General features: G+C 36.7%; 1 protein-coding gene across 3 annotated transcripts in view; it reads right to left on the reverse strand.

Moving 5' to 3' along the window:
* The window catches only part of LRP6 (LDL receptor related protein 6), a 171286-nt gene that overhangs the window by 29031 nt on the left and 124086 nt on the right, over positions 1 to 18169 (reverse strand). For all 3 annotated transcript variants that reach the window (XM_034644777.1, XM_034644775.1, XM_034644776.1), the window contains 4 exons: positions 13449 to 13651; positions 11341 to 11552; positions 10081 to 10271; positions 1906 to 2115 (listed from right to left, as the gene is read on the reverse strand). In XM_034644777.1, the coding sequence (XP_034500668.1) occupies positions 1906 to 2115; positions 10081 to 10271; positions 11341 to 11552; positions 13449 to 13651 (816 nt within the window). The remainder of the gene's footprint in view (positions 1 to 1905; positions 2116 to 10080; positions 10272 to 11340; positions 11553 to 13448; positions 13652 to 18169) is intronic.

An 18169-nucleotide genomic window follows, 5' to 3' on the forward strand; every position in this document is an offset into this window, starting at 1 on the left:
TTAGTCAAGTGCAAAAGGTAACCGGCAATGTTACAAATGTTTAATTTCCTTAAATTTGGGCTAAATTAAATAAATACAAACTTAGGCAACTTCTCAAAGTCTGTTTTACAAACTGAATTTAATGAAGTTGCTTTGAATTTTCTACTTAGCCTATGTTATGAGCAACCTGACATCTGTCATCAGACTATCGGCATCTAATGTAGCCACCCATTTATTATCTGTGTTCTCAATAACACATCAGCCTGCTTCAGTGTGTGTTGATGAGACTGAGGGTCTATCTGTAACTGAGCAGATGTGTTATACTACATAGATGTCCTAAAACAGACATCAGTCATATTACACTGGAATATACAACCTACATAGCACAACCTTTAATTCCGTGACACTTTTTTTTTTTTTTTTACTTATTTATTTGAGAGAGAGCGAAAGCAAGAGAGATCACAGAGGGAAAGGGAGAAGAAGATTCACTCTTGAGTGGAAAGCCTGATATGGGGCTCGATTCCAGAACCCCGAGATCATGAACCGAGCTGAAGGCAGATGCTTAACCAACTGAGCCGCCCAGGCGCCCCCATGACACTTCTGATAAACAAAAATCTCATTCTTTAATGTTATTATAAATTTGAAAAAAAAATGTTTTCCCATATATAAAACCATATTTAAGTGTTTAATTATAAAAAAGACACCCCCCTAAAATTCTGAAAGCCTCCATTGAGATTTTCTGCAAAATATTCATTTATCATCTGAATAAAGGCCTTATTTCTATTTAATGTTCAGCATGAGTCACTTGTCATAGAATGACATCAATTCTAATTCTAACTCTCAAATACGTCTAGCTTCTAAGTTCACGAACAGTGACAACAAAATGAAGACCTGAACAAGCAATGGTGCTCTCATTCCACTATTCTCCTTTTAATATACTCCAGTTTGATTTGAAAGCATCAGGCTGAGAAGTTAAGGAGCAATAGTTCTCTCTTTAATATTTCATTTAACATTAGCATTCCTGGTACAATTACATAAAACCCAGAGTAGTGATTGCTATGAGGAGTCTTTTGATAATTGATATTAACAAGAAATTAAACAAGATGATTAGCCATATTCAAAAGCTTTCAGTAAGATTAAAAAAAAATTTATGGGTACTTTTCTAAGCTGAGAATTGAGAAATTTATCTAGGAGGAAGAAAACCAAGCATTTGTTAAGATCTAAGTTCATTTCAAAAACTTCTGAACACACTAATTCTTAATTTGTTTTTGCTTAATAAGGTTATTCCAAAATAACTATATTCATCATTATATAACTTTTGCCTTTGTTCAAACTATGGGGGCACACAGGGAACAAAAGAAATATATACTTTATACCAGTATTCTTAAAGGGGCTGAAGGTAAGAAAGAAGGCATGGCAAACAGTCCTTGTATCTGAAGAAATTTTTGAAAATAAGCCAGACCATTCCTTTTCCCCACTCCTATTTTATGGGGAAAAGATGTTTAATCTGAAAAATTAAATGAGTTTGATGTAAGTCTTTAAAAACACAGAGTTTAAAAAACAACAAAATTAAAAGTGCATGAAAATCTTTAAAGGAATAGGTAAGAAGGGGCGCCTGGGTGGCTCGGTTAAGCGTCTGCCTTTGGCTCAGCTCATGATCCCAGGATTCTGGCATCGTGTCCCACAGGCAGGGAGCCTGCTTCTCCCTCTTCCTCTGCGCCCCTCCCCCTGCTCCTGCTCGCTCTCGCTCTCTCTAGTAAATAAACAAAATCTTTAAAAATAAATAAAATTATAAATTAAATTACAATAAATTAAATAAATAAAATTTTAAAGAGGTAAGAAGACACAGAAGAACATCTTTATTCTATCTTAATTTCTTACAACAAACATGAATCTTGCAATTAACAGTATGCCATCAGGACTTACTATATTCCTGAAGGTTCAGCTCTTTCACTGCGTGAATGTCACTAAGCTGGGCAATTCGAGCCTGGACTTTGGTTCTACCCTCTCGGCCTGTCATGTCAATTTTTTCAATCATTTGCTGCTGCTTATCAATCCAATATAGCCAGTTTTCAAACACAGTCAGTCCCACAGGCTGCAAGATATTGGAGTCTTCTAATACTATCCGGTTGGCACCTTGGAAAGGAGAACATGCAACAGAAATGGTTCACGTGGGTCAAATCACATATTCAGCAACTACTGATAAAATACCAGTTAGATTCCAAAAGTACTGAAACGGAAAATATAAGGTGTCTACCACAAAGATTAAAAATCATTCTGAGAAGACATAAACATATCAGAGAACAGACTAGACATTTAAGTACAAACAAAAGCAAGTAAGTGCCCAATACATAGTAAATACTCTAGTTCACAGAAATATGGAAAAGAGTCAAAATTTTTTTAAAAGCAGAGTCCATTTTTCAAATCACATTTTATGAAAAGCCTTAAAATATAAATCAGACAAAAATGGGACTTCTCTGGATAAAGCAGTGGTGGTGAGCTCAGAGCTCTGAGCTCTTGGCCTCCCCAACTTGCTGAGTATACCTGCAGCCTCTGTGAAGAACCACTCTACCCTCGCTCCATCTGGCCACTCAGAACATAGAAAAACCGACTGACTCAAAGGTTACCTGGGTCAAACCTCACCATAAAGTAAGAATTCTTTCTACAACAGCCCAGTCATGGGATGTTAACTCTTAACAGGCAACTGTTCTGTTGAACTATAAGAAAGTTCTTTCATACAGTGTGTTGAAATCTGTGCCCCACTCTCCACCCCATAGCTTCTCCCTCATTCAAAAAGAAAAAAATATATTCATTCCCTCCCTGTTCCTCCCAATAGTCCTTCAAATATCATTAGAAGGTTTTCATGGTTCCTAAGTGATAAGAGTTTAATCAAAGAAGGGCATTAGTTTGTATTTTAGAAATATCAGGGGAAAGTTCTAGGAAAAAGGCAAGCATAAAGCTAAGTTTTAAAAAGGGAGAAAAATGGGGAGATATTCCAGATGAGAAGGCACTGCCTAAGTCAACATTCAGACCCTTCCTAAAAATTGTGGTAAAAAATTGAGGTATAACCCCATAAGGACAAACAGGACAACAGAGCACAAAATAATATAAAATTCAGAAGTTGGAGCAGACCAGGGACACAGTCACCCCGAGAAAGCTAAATGCCTGTGGTTGGTGAAGCCAACAACAAAATCAATTAGCTCAGGAACTGGAAGCACCAGGTAATTTAGGACAGAGCAAAATGGCTGGGGCTGAGAGAAGAGGGTTGATTGAAAAGAAGTAAAAGAAGTTCTTTAGCTCCTGGGTCTCCCTCTTCCTTTACCAGAAGACTAAAGATATACTTTCTTAAGAGGCTGAACCAGATTTTAACATATCAGCCAAAGACAAAGAGGTAGTGCCATACATGGGATTTTACAGGGGAATTAATTAAAAGTCTACTTTCTAACTGGTGAGACTCTCCCCAAAACCCTTTTCCCACTAGATTCCAAGAATCCTAGCAGCCAGCTTTTATCCTCCTACAGAAGACCAGAAGATATCCCTATAGGAAAAACAAACTAACAACAATAATCAAATAAAAAACCTGAGGTATCCAAGAGAAAAGAACTTCAGATGTTGTCACCCTGGAATCCCATTAGAAAGCAGCCAGGTTTCCATAGGATTTCCACTCCTTCACAGGCAGCAGCAATGGGAAAGGCAGCATTTTTAATGCCTCACTATTAAATACAGACAACTAAGGATCACCAGATATTTAAAGAGAACTACTCTTATATTCAAAGCCCAAAAGAAACAGAATAAAGGAATTTAGAGAAACAGATGCAATTAAAAGCAGAAAAAACCCAAGTCAATAGCAACAAAAACCTAAAAAACAGGACATTTTCGATGGGGGCAAGGCATTCACAGAACACAAGAGTCCTTAGAAATTAAAAATATGACACCAAGAAAAAAAAAATCCAAAAAGAGAGTTGGAAGATAAATCTGAAAAACTCTCTCAGAAAGCAGAACAAAAAGATAAAGGGATGGATAATAAGTGAGAAAAAAACTTACAGTCAAGATCTGACAACTGAGTAAAAGTTCCAGAATGAGAAAACAAATCATTGAAGAAACAAAAAAAGAAAAACTTTCCAACTCAAGATGTAAGTTTCCAGACAGAAAGGACTTGCCTAGTAACCAGTTCAATGAAGGAAAGAAACAAAGAGGGAGGTCAGAGAGGGATCACACAAAGGCAGATTATCATTAAATTCTAAAACACCTGGGAAAAAGAGATGTTAAAAGCTTCTGGAGGGGAAAATAAAAGATTACATATAATCAGGAATCACAATGACATCAAACTTCCAACAACATGAGATGCTTAAAGACAACAGAATTCTGCCTTCAAAATTGGGAGAAAATAGTTATGAAACACGAATGTTATATACATCCAATCAACTGAAGTGTGAGGGAAAAAAAATTCAGACAAATAAATGAAAAATTTGAACCTCCTATGAACTCCTTTCAAGAAGCTAAAAGAGGATGTGTTCTACCAAGAAGAAGAAATTAGCCAGAGAACTGGAATCCAATAAATAGGTTTCAGCACCAAGGAGACTGGCAAGCGCATTCCCAGAATCCTAGTGAAAGGAAGCTGGCCTAAAAAGCAAGCAAATCCAGATTGGAGCAAGATGATAAAAAAAAATTCAAGAGGTATGCTTTCAATTAAAAAGAAAAAAGATGGATTGCTTGATGCATCTGTTCTGTAGGTACTGAAACAATATTTACATTAGACAAGATTAACTTCAGGGGAAAAAAAGCTATAGAAAGAAACATGCTAATAGTAATATTTTCACAGCCATAAATAACAATTAAGTATGAACCTAAAAATTATGATATAACTATCCTGGGAGGATGGAAGGAGAGTTCATATGAGTATTTTGGGGCTATACAGTTTAAGACAGCAAAACATTTATTTTCCATCAAAGGAAGTCAACTTGTGATGTCTAAAATTGAAAAATCAAGAAATAGCTGTTTTGGGGCGCCTGGGTGGCACAGCGGTTGGGCGTCTGCCTTCGGCTCAGGGCGTGATCCCGGCGTTATGGGATCGAGCCCCACATCAGGCTCCTCTGCTATGAGCCTGCTTCTTCCTCTCCCACTCCCCCTGCTTGTGTTCCCTCTCTCACTGGCTGTCTCTATCTCTGTTGAATAAATAAAAAAAAATAAAAAATCTTTAAAAAAAAAAAAAGAAATAGCTGTTTTAGGCAAGTTATTTCAAAATAACAAAGTAGATGCCTCAGAACGGGAACTGAGAGTAGGTAGAACAGTAGACTTGTTTTTTGTTATAAACTAAGTAGAAGCATTTGATTTCCACAAATATTTACATGTATCACTTTGATGAAAATTAAAATTAAAGCTAAAATAATAAGAGTGAATAAAAAAGATTAGCTGGTGGTACTGTAAGGGTGACTTCAAGTGGTCCTCCAGAAAAAAGAGCTGTCAACGGTGTCACTGCAGGATCCCAGACATGATAAGGACCTGATCTACTTTAATGGCAGTTATAAGCAAGACACTGGAACCAACAATGAAAAGACATGTTCATTTATTCAATAAACTACACGTGTACTAAATATAATCCAATGTAAAAGGCTCTGTGGAAGGCTAAAAAAAAAAAAAAAGCAGAAAGAGATACCAAGACAAAAGTGTTTGTGAATATATGAGGAAGGGAAAAAAAACCCAACTACCGATATTATACTAACCTTTTTCAGAAAACAGAAAAAGAGGAAATAATTCTTTTCAGGAGGCCAATGTAACCTGGATGGCAAAACGCCAACAAGTACATTATAAGAAAGGAAAATTATAGGGTAATCATTCTTAAACAAACATCTTACACAAAATCCAGCAATATATGGAAAGGAAAATGTATCATGCCAAGTTTGATTTATTCTAGCAAACTAGGAACAGAAGGGAACCTCCTTAATCCGATAAAAATGTGATCTACAGAAAAATCTTAGCAAACATAATACCTAATCACGAAGTACTGAATGCTTTCCCCCACATCAAGAAAACCAAAAATAAAACAAAACCAAAAAACCCAAGGATTCTATACAACATTGTACTGCAGGTCCTAGCTAGTGCAATAACGCAAGGAGGAAAAAGAAACTTTCATTAATTTGTAGATAAATGATTCTGTGACGTTCATATCTTAAAGAAACCACAGATAACTGAATTTAGCAAGGTCCCTGGGAACAAGCTCAATATAACAGAATGGGAGAAAAAAGGAAACTATTTTTATATTATATTCCAGCCACAGTCAGAAAATGAAATATTAAAAATTTAGAACAGTCTTTACCACCAGCATTCAAAAGCCTCAAATACCAAGGAATAACTCTAATGAAAGATGGGAAACATCTCTACACAGAAAACTATAAAACACTGAGGGAAATTAAAGTTCTAAATAAAGGGAGGGATATACCATGTTCATAGTTTGGAAGACTAATATTATGAAAAATAATAATTCTCTCCAAATTGACCTATAAATTCAGAGCAAACCCAGTCAAAATTCTACTAGGTTTCTTTCATTTTTGGTGGAAACTCAGAGGCAAATTCCAGAATGTAATTGGAAATACAAAGGGTCAACAATAGTCATCTTGAAGAAATACTAAAGACAAACAATGCCAGATAAATTTGTTATAACATTATAACAATTAAGAATAAAATACCACATAAGACAAAGTAACCAAGGGAACATTAGATTCCAAAAACAAACTCATACAAATACAGTCACTTCATTTACAACAAAGATGATGTTAGAGAACAGTGGAGAAAGAATTACCTTCTCAAAAACTGATGTTAAATCAAATAGTAATATGGGGAAAAAAAAATTTTTTAACCCCTACCTCACAACATGCACAAAAATAAATTCCAAATGGATCACAGATCTCTATGAGGAAAATTAAACAAATTTTAGGGGGGAAAAATCCACAACAAAATATCTTTGTGACTTTGCAGTAGGCAAAGATTTCTTAAATAGAACATAAAAGGCACTAATCATAATGAGAAAAATTAGTAAACTGTACTGCACTAAAACTAAGAACTTCTTTTTCATCTAAACATACCACTGGAAGAATGAAAAGGTAAATCACAAATTGGAAGATTTATGCAATATATATCCTTCTCTATAGAGCAAAGTGTGAAGATGTACTAAAAATTATCAAATAAGATCTAAACAAATGGAGGGATATACCACAGTCATGGATGAAAAGACTGAATTTCTTAAACATGCCAATTCTCCTCCAATATATCTGTAACTTGATAATGGATTAACAGTCTGATAAAGAATTTTTAAAAATCATTAATACAAAAATGGGCAATAAATAGCAATTCATGGAAGAAACACAAATGACCAATAAATTAATATCAAACAGGGAAATGCAAATTTTATTAATGAGATATACTTTTTAAACTATTGGATTGGTAAAAATTTAGAAGTCTAACAATACCAAATACTGGAGGGACAACTCATATACTTCTGGTGGGGATTTTAAATCAATATCATCACTGAAGAGCAACCTGGATGTATCTATTCAAGGTGAATGTATACATAGCACATTACATAGCAATACTACTACAAGGTTTAGGACACGGAGGAATGTTCAAATATCTGCACAAGAATACTCACTAAAGCACTGCTCTTAATGCCAAAAAACTGGGAATAGCAATTTAGACCGACAGAACAAAGTGTAGAATGATTCATACAATGAAGTATGTGGTGAAAATAAATGACACAGAGTTGTGGATCAACAGGGATTGTCTCAAAACCATGATATATCTGTAAAAAGCAAGCTACAAAGGAATACGTGAGAATATTAAGTTTAAAAAGTGGGAAAAAAAGTTTAAATACGCATGTGTGAATATATGGTAAATGACACACACACACAACAAAATATGCATGGCAACGAAAAACATCAAAAGTTACCTCAGGGAAAAGAGGGAGGAGAACAGAATTGAGGAGGGATACGTAAGGGCTTCAAAATTCTCTCTAATGTTTCATCTCAAAGAAGAGAAAGAGGAAGAGAAGCAAACATGGCCCCAAACACTAGATTTGTTGGACAGCAGGAACTTTATACTTTCTGTATGTTGGAACCATTTCATAATTAAGGGTGGAAAACTGCATTAAAAAATGGAAGTTAAAGTTACTAAGCGTTACTAATGATAGTGTTTTGGATTTTTTTCTTCTCTTTTTCTTTTCTAAACTGTCTTTAATGGACATGTTACTTTTAAAACAAAAAACAAACATCATAAATGAAAAGAAAGAGAGAAAAGGAAAGAAGAAGGAAAAACCCCACCCTCAAGACTAATAAGAGGTAAAACACTGACATAGATAACTATTATTCAAACTAGAGGTGACAGAAGAGATACAGGTGATCAGATAAGGGAAACAATATACCATGTGAGGTATGTGTACACACATGCATAAATGTGTGCATGACTAGAATCAGAGAAGGCATAACGAAAGGAGGCATTTAAACCTGAAAAGATAAGAGTATTTTCTAGTTTTTAAAAAAATTACAAATGTATTCAAACATATAAAAATTCAAATGATACAGAAATAAATACTCTTAACATATTCATATGCTAGCCTCCCAGATCTTTCTCAAGTGTATCTTCTTGCCTGTTCCTCGAGGAACATATAAACATATATACCCATGTGTTTCTTAATAGTAGGTATACCTGTTGGTATGTGTGTATACATAAACACGTGTATATACGCACATGTGTATACATAGTATAATTTTAGAGGGCAAGCTATCATCAAATATAGTGTGTGTGTGTATACCTATATAAAATTAATTTAAATTTTAAGCAAAACTTGGGGTGCCTGGATGGCTCAGTCGGTTAAGCATCTGCCTTCGGCTCAGGTCGTGATCCCAGAGTCCCAGGATCGAGCCCCACATCATCGGGCTCCCTGCTCAGGGGGGAGTCTGCTTCTCCCTCTCCCTCTGCCACTCCCCCTGCTCCTTCTCTTACCCATTCCCTCTCTCAAAATTAATTAATTTTAAACAAAACTAGATCTTAATAAACATTGTTATAAAACTTAGTTTTTAAAAATTATCCTTCTATGTCACTGCACACAGATCAAGCTCATTTTTTTGGAATGACTGTAATATTCTATACACTAGATATACCGGAATGTAGTTCTCTGTGACAGATTATTATAAATAATGCTCAGCAGGGACCCTTGTACAAATGGGTATTTCTGTAACAACAACAACAACAAAAAGCTATCTAAAAGGGAATTCACTGGCAAATTGCCCTCCAAAAAGATCTTACCAATTCCACTTATACCAAAGTGCACGAGAGCATGCCATTCTCTATCATTCTGACCAACGTTGGGTATAATCAACTTTATTTTTGCCACTCCAATAGACATAAATAGTGTATTATTTTAATTTCATTTACCTGATCACTAGTGAGGCCAAAGAGTTATTTGGACATCAGAAATTGGGGAGAGGGGAGGTGAAGTAACTGTGATTGTAGATAGAGGTGTTAAGATAAGTAAGAAAGTAAAAGTACATCTGAAGAACCAACAAAGAATTGAATTTGGTTAAAACACCAGCAATGGTAAGATCATTTGAGTTTGATGATGGGTTTGTGAAAGGTGAATACCAACTTAGGTAAGCAGGTTTTTTCTTCAGGTTATAAGACAATCCTGAAGATTTTTTTTTTTAGTAGCAGTGACATGATTAGAAACCATGCTTCAGAAAATTAATTTAGGAACAGTGTATAAGCTTTCAGGGAGGAAAATCAGCAGGGAGGAGATTTCATTGGCTAGACCTCAGGCCAGAGAAGGTAAGAACATAAACTAGAGCACAAGAATTAGGAAGGGAGAAATGATGCATTAGAAATTGTTATTTATAGAGCCCAAATGAAGGAAATTATTAGGTAACAGAGGAACTAATCATGTTGATGGTTGAAGAAAAAGTACTTCCCAACCAACATGATGCTAACTATCCTTTAGTAAAGAGAACTGTAAAGAAATATGCATAAAAATAGTACAATGGAAGAAAAATACAAATTCTATTAACGAATCATCTCAATAACTCAAATTAAATAAGAAATACATTTCTTGGGTACCTGAGAGATCACTGCTTTCAATTCGCCGGAGGTCTGAATCTGCCCAAAAGAGCTTGCCCAATCTGCTATCAAGGGCTAACGCAATCGGTTTACTTAAGCCACTGAAAAAGAGAACCTCCCGTTCTGTTCCATCCAAAGCGGCCCGTTCAATTTTGGGAGACCTTTCCTGAAGATTGGTAAAATACATATACCTGAAGAGAAAGTAAGAAGCAATAAGTTCGGAAAAGTAAGAAAGCATACAAAATGAGAATATTCTTAAGATAAAAGGAGTAGAATATTTTAAAATATTATTTTTAAAAGTTTTAAAATATATATTTTTAAAGGCCATGGGATACTTTTATTACTTTCAATAATAGTAACACAAGGTACACAGAAGTTCTTAGGGAGCTAATTTTCATGAATTAATAAAATGAAGTGATAGGGGCGCCTGGCTGGTTCAGTGGGTGGAGCATGCAATTCTTGATCCCAGGGCTGTGAGTTCAAGCCCCACGCTGGGTGTAAAGATTACTTAAAAATAAAATAAAATGAAGTGATAGACACAGGCATAGCTATGCTTTGGGAATATTACAATACATAAATAAAATAAAAGAACAGTTAACCAAGAAGACCTGAACACCAAATTTTAAATTTCTTCTCCAATTAGTCTATTTCATAACTAAAAATAAGTCACATATGAATTATTTCTTATATTTAACTTCTAGAGCTCATCTCTTTCCTGTAACTCTTTTGAAGTAAGCTACTACCCCTGATGAATTCCTTACTCATTCAGGTACAAATAAGTACTGTACCAAATGTAAAGCTCTGTATTGAATGAAAGAAAACCTATTAGTTCTTGTCCTAAAGGAACCTAAAGTCTAGTAGAAAATATAACAATAAAAAACAAGTATAAGGTAGAGGACTAAGCATAACTAGAGAGACACAGATACAGAGTGATGGGTACTTGGGAGAGGGGAAAATCACACCTGGCTGGGGTGGGGTAGATCAAGGAAAACTTCGTAGATGATGATGAGGTTCCAACAGTCCTGAAGATATGGTTAGAAATTAGAACTACAGCAATAGTGACGAAGGAAAGAAACTCTGGGCAGTAAAATCAGAGAAAGCAAGGATGTAAGAAAATGCAGGGGCAAGTGAATGGAGAATATCGAGTTTTTCACTGGACCGTCCGCAGGATACTTAACGGTAAATAACAAATGAGCTGAAAAGGAAGGCTGATGAGGGTCTCGGATGCCAAGATATCTGAATGTAACTTTAGTAACATACCCTTTCTCCGGGTTCACCACAATGGCTCGAGGTCTGTCTTGTTCGCCTTTTAGTACCACTCCAATTGATCTCCCATCTAATCTTGTTACATTAATGACATTGGTGGCCTCACAAGTCCAGTAAATGTAGCGGCTATAAATATCAATGCTGAGGTCATAGGGTTGTATTTCTAGGTTCTGATTTGGAACTGAGCTCACAACCACAGTAAAGCCCTAGGGAAAAAAAAGACATAAACACAGAAAATTAGACTCCAAGTCAGAGAGCCCTGAGGTGATCACTCACAAATGCTTACACGTATGTGGTTACAAACCTGAGAAGGAACTCTAAAGTCTCACTGGACGTTTCTTACTAGTACATTTTTTTATGGGTGATCTGTTTCTTTGTTACCATGCATTTCAAATGTTCCCTTAGGTTATTACGACATGGGGCAGATGAGAGAGCTAAGGCCATATTAGTTGCTCTAGGAACCTGACAGTGCATTGATTAGAGTGAGGAGGTGGCAGCTGTGTCCTGGAAACTGGAGACAACTGCAGCTAGAACCACCCCTTAGAAATACCACTAAAGCAGTGGCTCTTAACTCAGGGCGTTTGGCACGGTGTGGAGACATTTGGGATTGCCACACCTATGGGGGATAACTGGCATCTAGAGGATAGGGGTCAGGGATGCTGTTAAACAGCTTACAACGTACTGGTCATCCCTCCACAACAAAGACTTACACAGCCTAAAAAATGCCAACAGGGCTGACGGGCAGAAACTGCTTATAGAGATGATAGCAATTAGGGGTAAAACCGTATCTACCAGTCATGTCTTTCTCCAATCCTCAAACCACCGAAAAAAAATTTTTTTTAACAAAGCAAAGCAATTAGAGAGGTTCAGTTCATCTGCTCTACCCAAATAAATGATATTTCTTTTACTTGGCAACTCTGAGGTAACATATTCCTTAATGAGGCTATCTCATTTATCTGCTGTGTCTTTGTCTGTATAATAACAGCTATAATTTCTATCTACTACTTATCAGCCTGTTAGCCCTAGCCTATACAGTGTAAGGCACATCTGTAATATACCACTATAGCTGTACCCCCTCAATGATCCCCCAACAGCCCCTAAATACATCACCTCCTTGCCTTTTGTGAGATATTAAGACATATCAAAAATTAGTAATCCAATCTCCCTAAATTTTGATACACTCAAAATCCAACATCACTGCTATAAGGAAGACAAATAATTATTTATAGTAACCCCAGTCTAAAACTGCTTAGCCACAAAGTCATGTAGTATGGATAACAGTATGCAAACTGTCACTGGTGTGTAAGCATAGACAAGATTTGTTGATAGTATTTTCATTCCCATCCCACAGTCACCAAATAATAGCCCCCCCCCAACATTATTAGGTTAGTGATAACATAACCTAGATGTTTTTAATTTTACTGAGAGTGTGTTATATGTTTCCTAACCTCTGAACCTTTTTAAAACAGTTAATAACAGGAAAACTGTTATTTTATGGAGTCCCCATCTATTAGGTAACAGACAGTGGGCCATGTGCTTTACATAGTTTTCAGCCAAAAAAATTTGTAAGAGGGGTTCTGGGTGGCTCAGTCAGTTAAGCAGCCTACTCTTGATTTCGGCTCAGGTCATGATCTCAGGGTCATGAGTTCAAACCCCATGTCTGGCTCCACACTCAGTGGGGAGTCAGCTTGAGGATTCTCTCTCTCTTTCTCAAATAAATAAATAAATCTTTAAAAAAAAAAGTTCATAAGGTCTATTTGATTTCAAAGCTTCTAACTTTCCATGTAGATGGAAACACAGTGGAAAAAACTATATAAACAGATATGAGTGGCAGTGACAAAGTCATCACCAATATATGAGCATAAATTTTCCTTATACAATTTTTATTCCAACGGCATCATCAATTATTTAGTCAAAGATCATCAGGAGGGAAAACAGCTGCTAGGTACAGAATTTGAGTCCCCGGCCTCCCCCATACACACGCCCACATTCTCTCTCTCTCTCTCTCTCTCTCTCTCTCTCGGGAATTAAGTAAAATAGGATGGTTGGTTACTCCAATTACCAGGCAAAAGAAAGAGATTTTGAACTGAGCCCTGAATTACCTGGCTGCCATCTTCCTGTGCTTTTCGGATCATGTTTTGTCGTGAGTCAATCCAATAGAGTTGCTTGTCCAGTGGGTCATAGTCAATGGCCCGGACATTCCGAAGGCTGTGGATAGGAAGGATGATGTCAGGGCTCTGCTGCTCATCAATCACCATGCGGTTGATGGCACTCTTTTGACTGAAGAGCAGGAAAGTAGTTGGAGCTTAAAGAAAGCAAAGTGCAAATTTGAAACACAATTACTCTAAGTCTTGTATCACCCAAATATTTGATCAGCTTGTTGTCCATATCTCATACAAAACAAACATAGATGCTGAGGAGGTAAGGCTGAGAACAAAACCCTTTGGAATGTTTCCAGAAATTTTCCTCAAGGTGACACTAATCAGCACTATGCTACCAAATCAGTTATGAATTTACCCAGTGACACAGGCCCCTAGCCTATTTTGTTCTATCTTGTCCACAGTGGTATAAAAGGAGACTTGATTTCAATAAAACATTTGATAAAGAGATCAAAATTCTCCTTGTCTACCAAGTGAATAATCTTACTCTTCCATAACCTATTCTTGTGGGTGGCAGGAACCCTAGCTTCCAAGACTGGTTTTAGTCTCAGCTCTCTATCTAGTCACTTGATTATAACTAAGTCAATTAACCTTTTTGGGTCAAAGTTTGCTCAACTCTCAAATAAGGTTATAGCTATCTTCTCCTGCTCCATAAGCTGCTCTAAGAATTTTACAACGTATATGAAGAAACTTTAAAGATTGTAATGTATTATGTCAATTACACCTCAATGAAAAATTATATAAATGTAAAATAAAAATCACCATTGTTTATTATTATCAGTAGTAGCAATAATAAAGTTGGTATTAATAGAAATTAAACAAGTCCTCATGGACTGTATATATAGGTTTTATTTTGCATTGTGTATATGTGGTAACTGTAAGGAGAGACAGCCAGTAAAAATCTTTCTCCTCCCCTCTTCCTCCCTCCCTCTCATTCTCTCTCTCTCTCTCTCTCTCTCTCTCTCACACACACACACACACACACACACACAAACTAGTAATAAATGCTTTATACTCATTATCTCTAACCCTCGTAAAAAAAACCCTTGTATTTATATTTTCACTAAAAAATATTCTGCTCTGATGCTAAGATGATGTCCTAAATTTATGAAATGGGGAAATGCAACAGAGACTACATTTCCCTTTCCTGGAGACTAAGCCACTGATTACTATGTAATTATCTTCAATGCAGGAAAACATCTAGAAAACAACAGCCCTTGACAGTGCTACCGGCAACTTCAGTCTACTAGCATGTTGAACATCTTCATTAAAACATAATATAAAAATTCCATAATTATATTCTATTCTCTTGGCATTCAGTCATCACCTGAATCCAGTAGAATTTTGTCCTTCTCAGGGATATAAACATAAATGGCCAATCTAGAACTCCCTGCTCTATTTCTTCCTAAGCCCCATTCTTCACAACTCCATTATGTGTGGTTCCCTGGTTTACTTCACATTTACACCCAAACATACATTGGCTTCAATCCCAAAGAAACTCATTGGTATTCATAAAGAAACTTGGTATTCACACACTGAATTTTTTTTTTAAGTGAAATATAGTTGACACACAATGTTACATTCACAACACAGAAATTCTGCTTTATGTAAGTTCTTCACTGACTAAAAGCCCATACCCAGCTTGGAAGATTTAGAAGGTATTCATTCCAATGATCCCACAGGAACCCTCCATTATCTGGAGTCAGCTCCATCACATATTGACTTAACAACTTAAAGCAATTTTAGTAGAACCCATGCCTTAAGTAGTAAGAATACACATCACAACAGAGTAGCTATCTTTTGTTTTTAAAGAATGTTTTTTTGGCAGTACTACTTTCTTGTAAAGCAAGAAAAAAGGGGGGGGCTCTAAACTGTGCATTTCCAACAGAATAATCACCACTTACATTAAGACATACAATGAGGCTTAGACTCCAGAGTTTTAGTTGCCAACTTTTTCTGTCTGGGAAACAACTAATCAAATATATATTTGGCTCCTACTATGTTTTACTGGGTACTTTTTGGGGGGGGGGGAATCAAGTTTTAACCTTCAATTAGATTCTACAGTTAGGTGTTCTAGAAATGTAGATTAAGATAAAACCAAATATGGTTCCAAATAAATGCTTGTTTCTTTTTTCTTATTTTTAAGATTTTATTTATTTATTTGACAGAGAGAGAGCATGCATAGAAGTAAGGGGGAGGAGCAGGCAGAAGGAGAAGGAGAAGAAGGCTCCTCGCTGAGCAGGAAGCCCGATGTGGGGCTGGATCCCAGGACCCTGGGATTATGACCTGAGCTGAAGGCAGATGCTTAACCGACTAAGCCACCCAGGCACTTTAAATGCTTGTTTGAAAAAGTCTATGGATGACGTTAACAACTTTTCTAAGAGGAAGCTAATGTTCTGACTTCTTCAAATGAAGACTTGATTCAGTCATCCAGTGCAAAGAATATGCAAATTTTGTAAACCTAAATCCATCTTAATTTATGTAATCTCTAACCCCCTCATCTCCTGCAAAATGGTACTTTAAAAACTGTCATCCAGGCTGTCTGAGTTTTGCATTCCCACAATGAAGACAGCTGCACACACAAGTTGGAAGACGAGGCCTTATGTAGGAGGGAGGTTTTCAGCTCTCTTTTGAAGGTACAATTATTTACCTCCAGCTTAAACGGAGGCAATGCTCCTGTGTAAGACCTTCATAACCTACAAGGCCATGTCCATCGCATCTAATGGGCCATTTGTGCACTATACCAACGGCACTGAGTAGCCCACACATCATTAACCAAGCCATGCGTGTGTGCGCCTATGACTGTCCACAGGAAACATCTTTTCCTAATTTGCACAAAGGTGCCATAGAGACCAGCCACCTCAGTACTGAGCAAGGGATTCTACAATTTGGCTTCCTGTTTCCTCCGTGACTTAATCTCTTTATTCACTCTATTCCAGTGACAATGGCCTCCTAGGTGTTACTCTAATATGCCAGACATTCTCCCTCCTTGGGCCTCTGCATTTGCTATCCCCTTTACTTAATAGGTCTTCTCCCAGATATCCACCTAGCTCATTTCCTTACCTCTCTCAGTTCTTGACATAATGCTACTTTATCAGTAAGGATTTCTCTGCTAATCGTATTTAATGTTGCAATCTTCCTCCTCACCCTTTCTTGCTCTTAATATTTCTCCAAAACATTTATCTCCTTCTAACCCATGATATAGTTTACTTATTTGGTTCAATATCTGTCCCACTAGATTAGAAGCTCCATGAGGGCAGAGACTGATGTCTATTTCATCCACTGCTATATTTTCCAGTGGCTCAAATGATGCCCAGTATGTAGCAGACATTCAATAAATATTCATTGAAAAATAAATGAATGAATACATGAAGAAACAATCATTAGATGACAATAACTATGGAGAGCCCTGTAGCCATAATTTTGAAAGTAAAAGAATAAAATTATTTCAGAGAATTGGGAAGGAAAACAAACATTTATTTAGGACCTCCAACATGTCACTCATCATTCTAGATGTTAATCCCCAAAATTATCACCTCCATTTTTAAATAAGCAAACTCAGAAAGGTTAAGTTTTTCGCCAAGGTCATGAAGCTGCTGAATGGAAAAGTACATGTATTTTTCCCAGTTCTGTCCTGCTTCTTCATCCTTTTACTTAACAATGATTTCTTGAATCGTTACTATTTACCAAGCACTGATGTAGGCACTTAAGATGTATCAGTGAAAACACAAAACAAAACAAAACGCGGCTTCAGGGAGTTTATATTCCAGTAGATAGACAAAAGCAATTAACATAATAAGGAAGTTAAAGTATATAATAATTAGAGTACATAAATTATATAGGATATCAATGAGTGATAAGTGTTACGGGGGAAAAAAAGTGCAGGTAAAGAACACTGGCAATGCTAGACAGGATGAAAGGATGATTTACTTTAAATAGGGTAAACCAGGTCTTACTGTATAGGTCACAATTAAGCAAAGACTTGGAGGTGAAGTATATCCATGTAAATATTCGCAGGAAAAACATTCCAAAGGCAAGAAGCAGTACAACAGTCCTGAGACGGAAGTAACGGGCATATCTGAAAATAATAATGAGGCTAGTGTTGCCGTCATGAAAAGAACAAGGGAGAGAAGAGTAGAAGCTGAGGTTAGAGAAGCAAAAGGGGAGGAATGCAAAGTGTAGGGTATGGATCATGCAGAACTCGTAGGCCTTTGTAAGAACTAGGTTTTTACTCCGTGTGAAATGGGGAGCCATTGCATGTCTTTGAGCAGAGAAACAACACAATCTGATTTGCTTTTGAAACACAGGTCAGGAACCTGGGTGGCTAAGCGGTTAAGCATCTGCCTTTGGCTCAGGTCATGATCCCAAAATCCTGGGATGGAGCCCCCACATCGGCGTCCCTGCTTGGCAGGGAGTCTGCTTCTCCCTCTCTCCTCCCCCCTGCTCATTCTCACTCTCTCTCTCAAATAAATAAACAAAATCTTGAAGAAAAAAAAAAGAAACACAGGTCAAGGAGTACATCACACACAATGCTGGAAAACTTTCTGACGGTATGTACTGTGTTAAATTTCTCTCGTAACCTGCCTTGGGATCTAATTTATCTCTACACAAATATTCAATAGTACTCATTATAGAAAGAGCACACAACAGAAAGCCTCTTGTAA

This window comes from Ailuropoda melanoleuca, chromosome 16 (genome assembly GCF_002007445.2).
Source record: "Ailuropoda melanoleuca isolate Jingjing chromosome 16, ASM200744v2, whole genome shotgun sequence".
Classification (NCBI taxonomy): domain Eukaryota; kingdom Metazoa; phylum Chordata; class Mammalia; order Carnivora; family Ursidae; genus Ailuropoda; species Ailuropoda melanoleuca.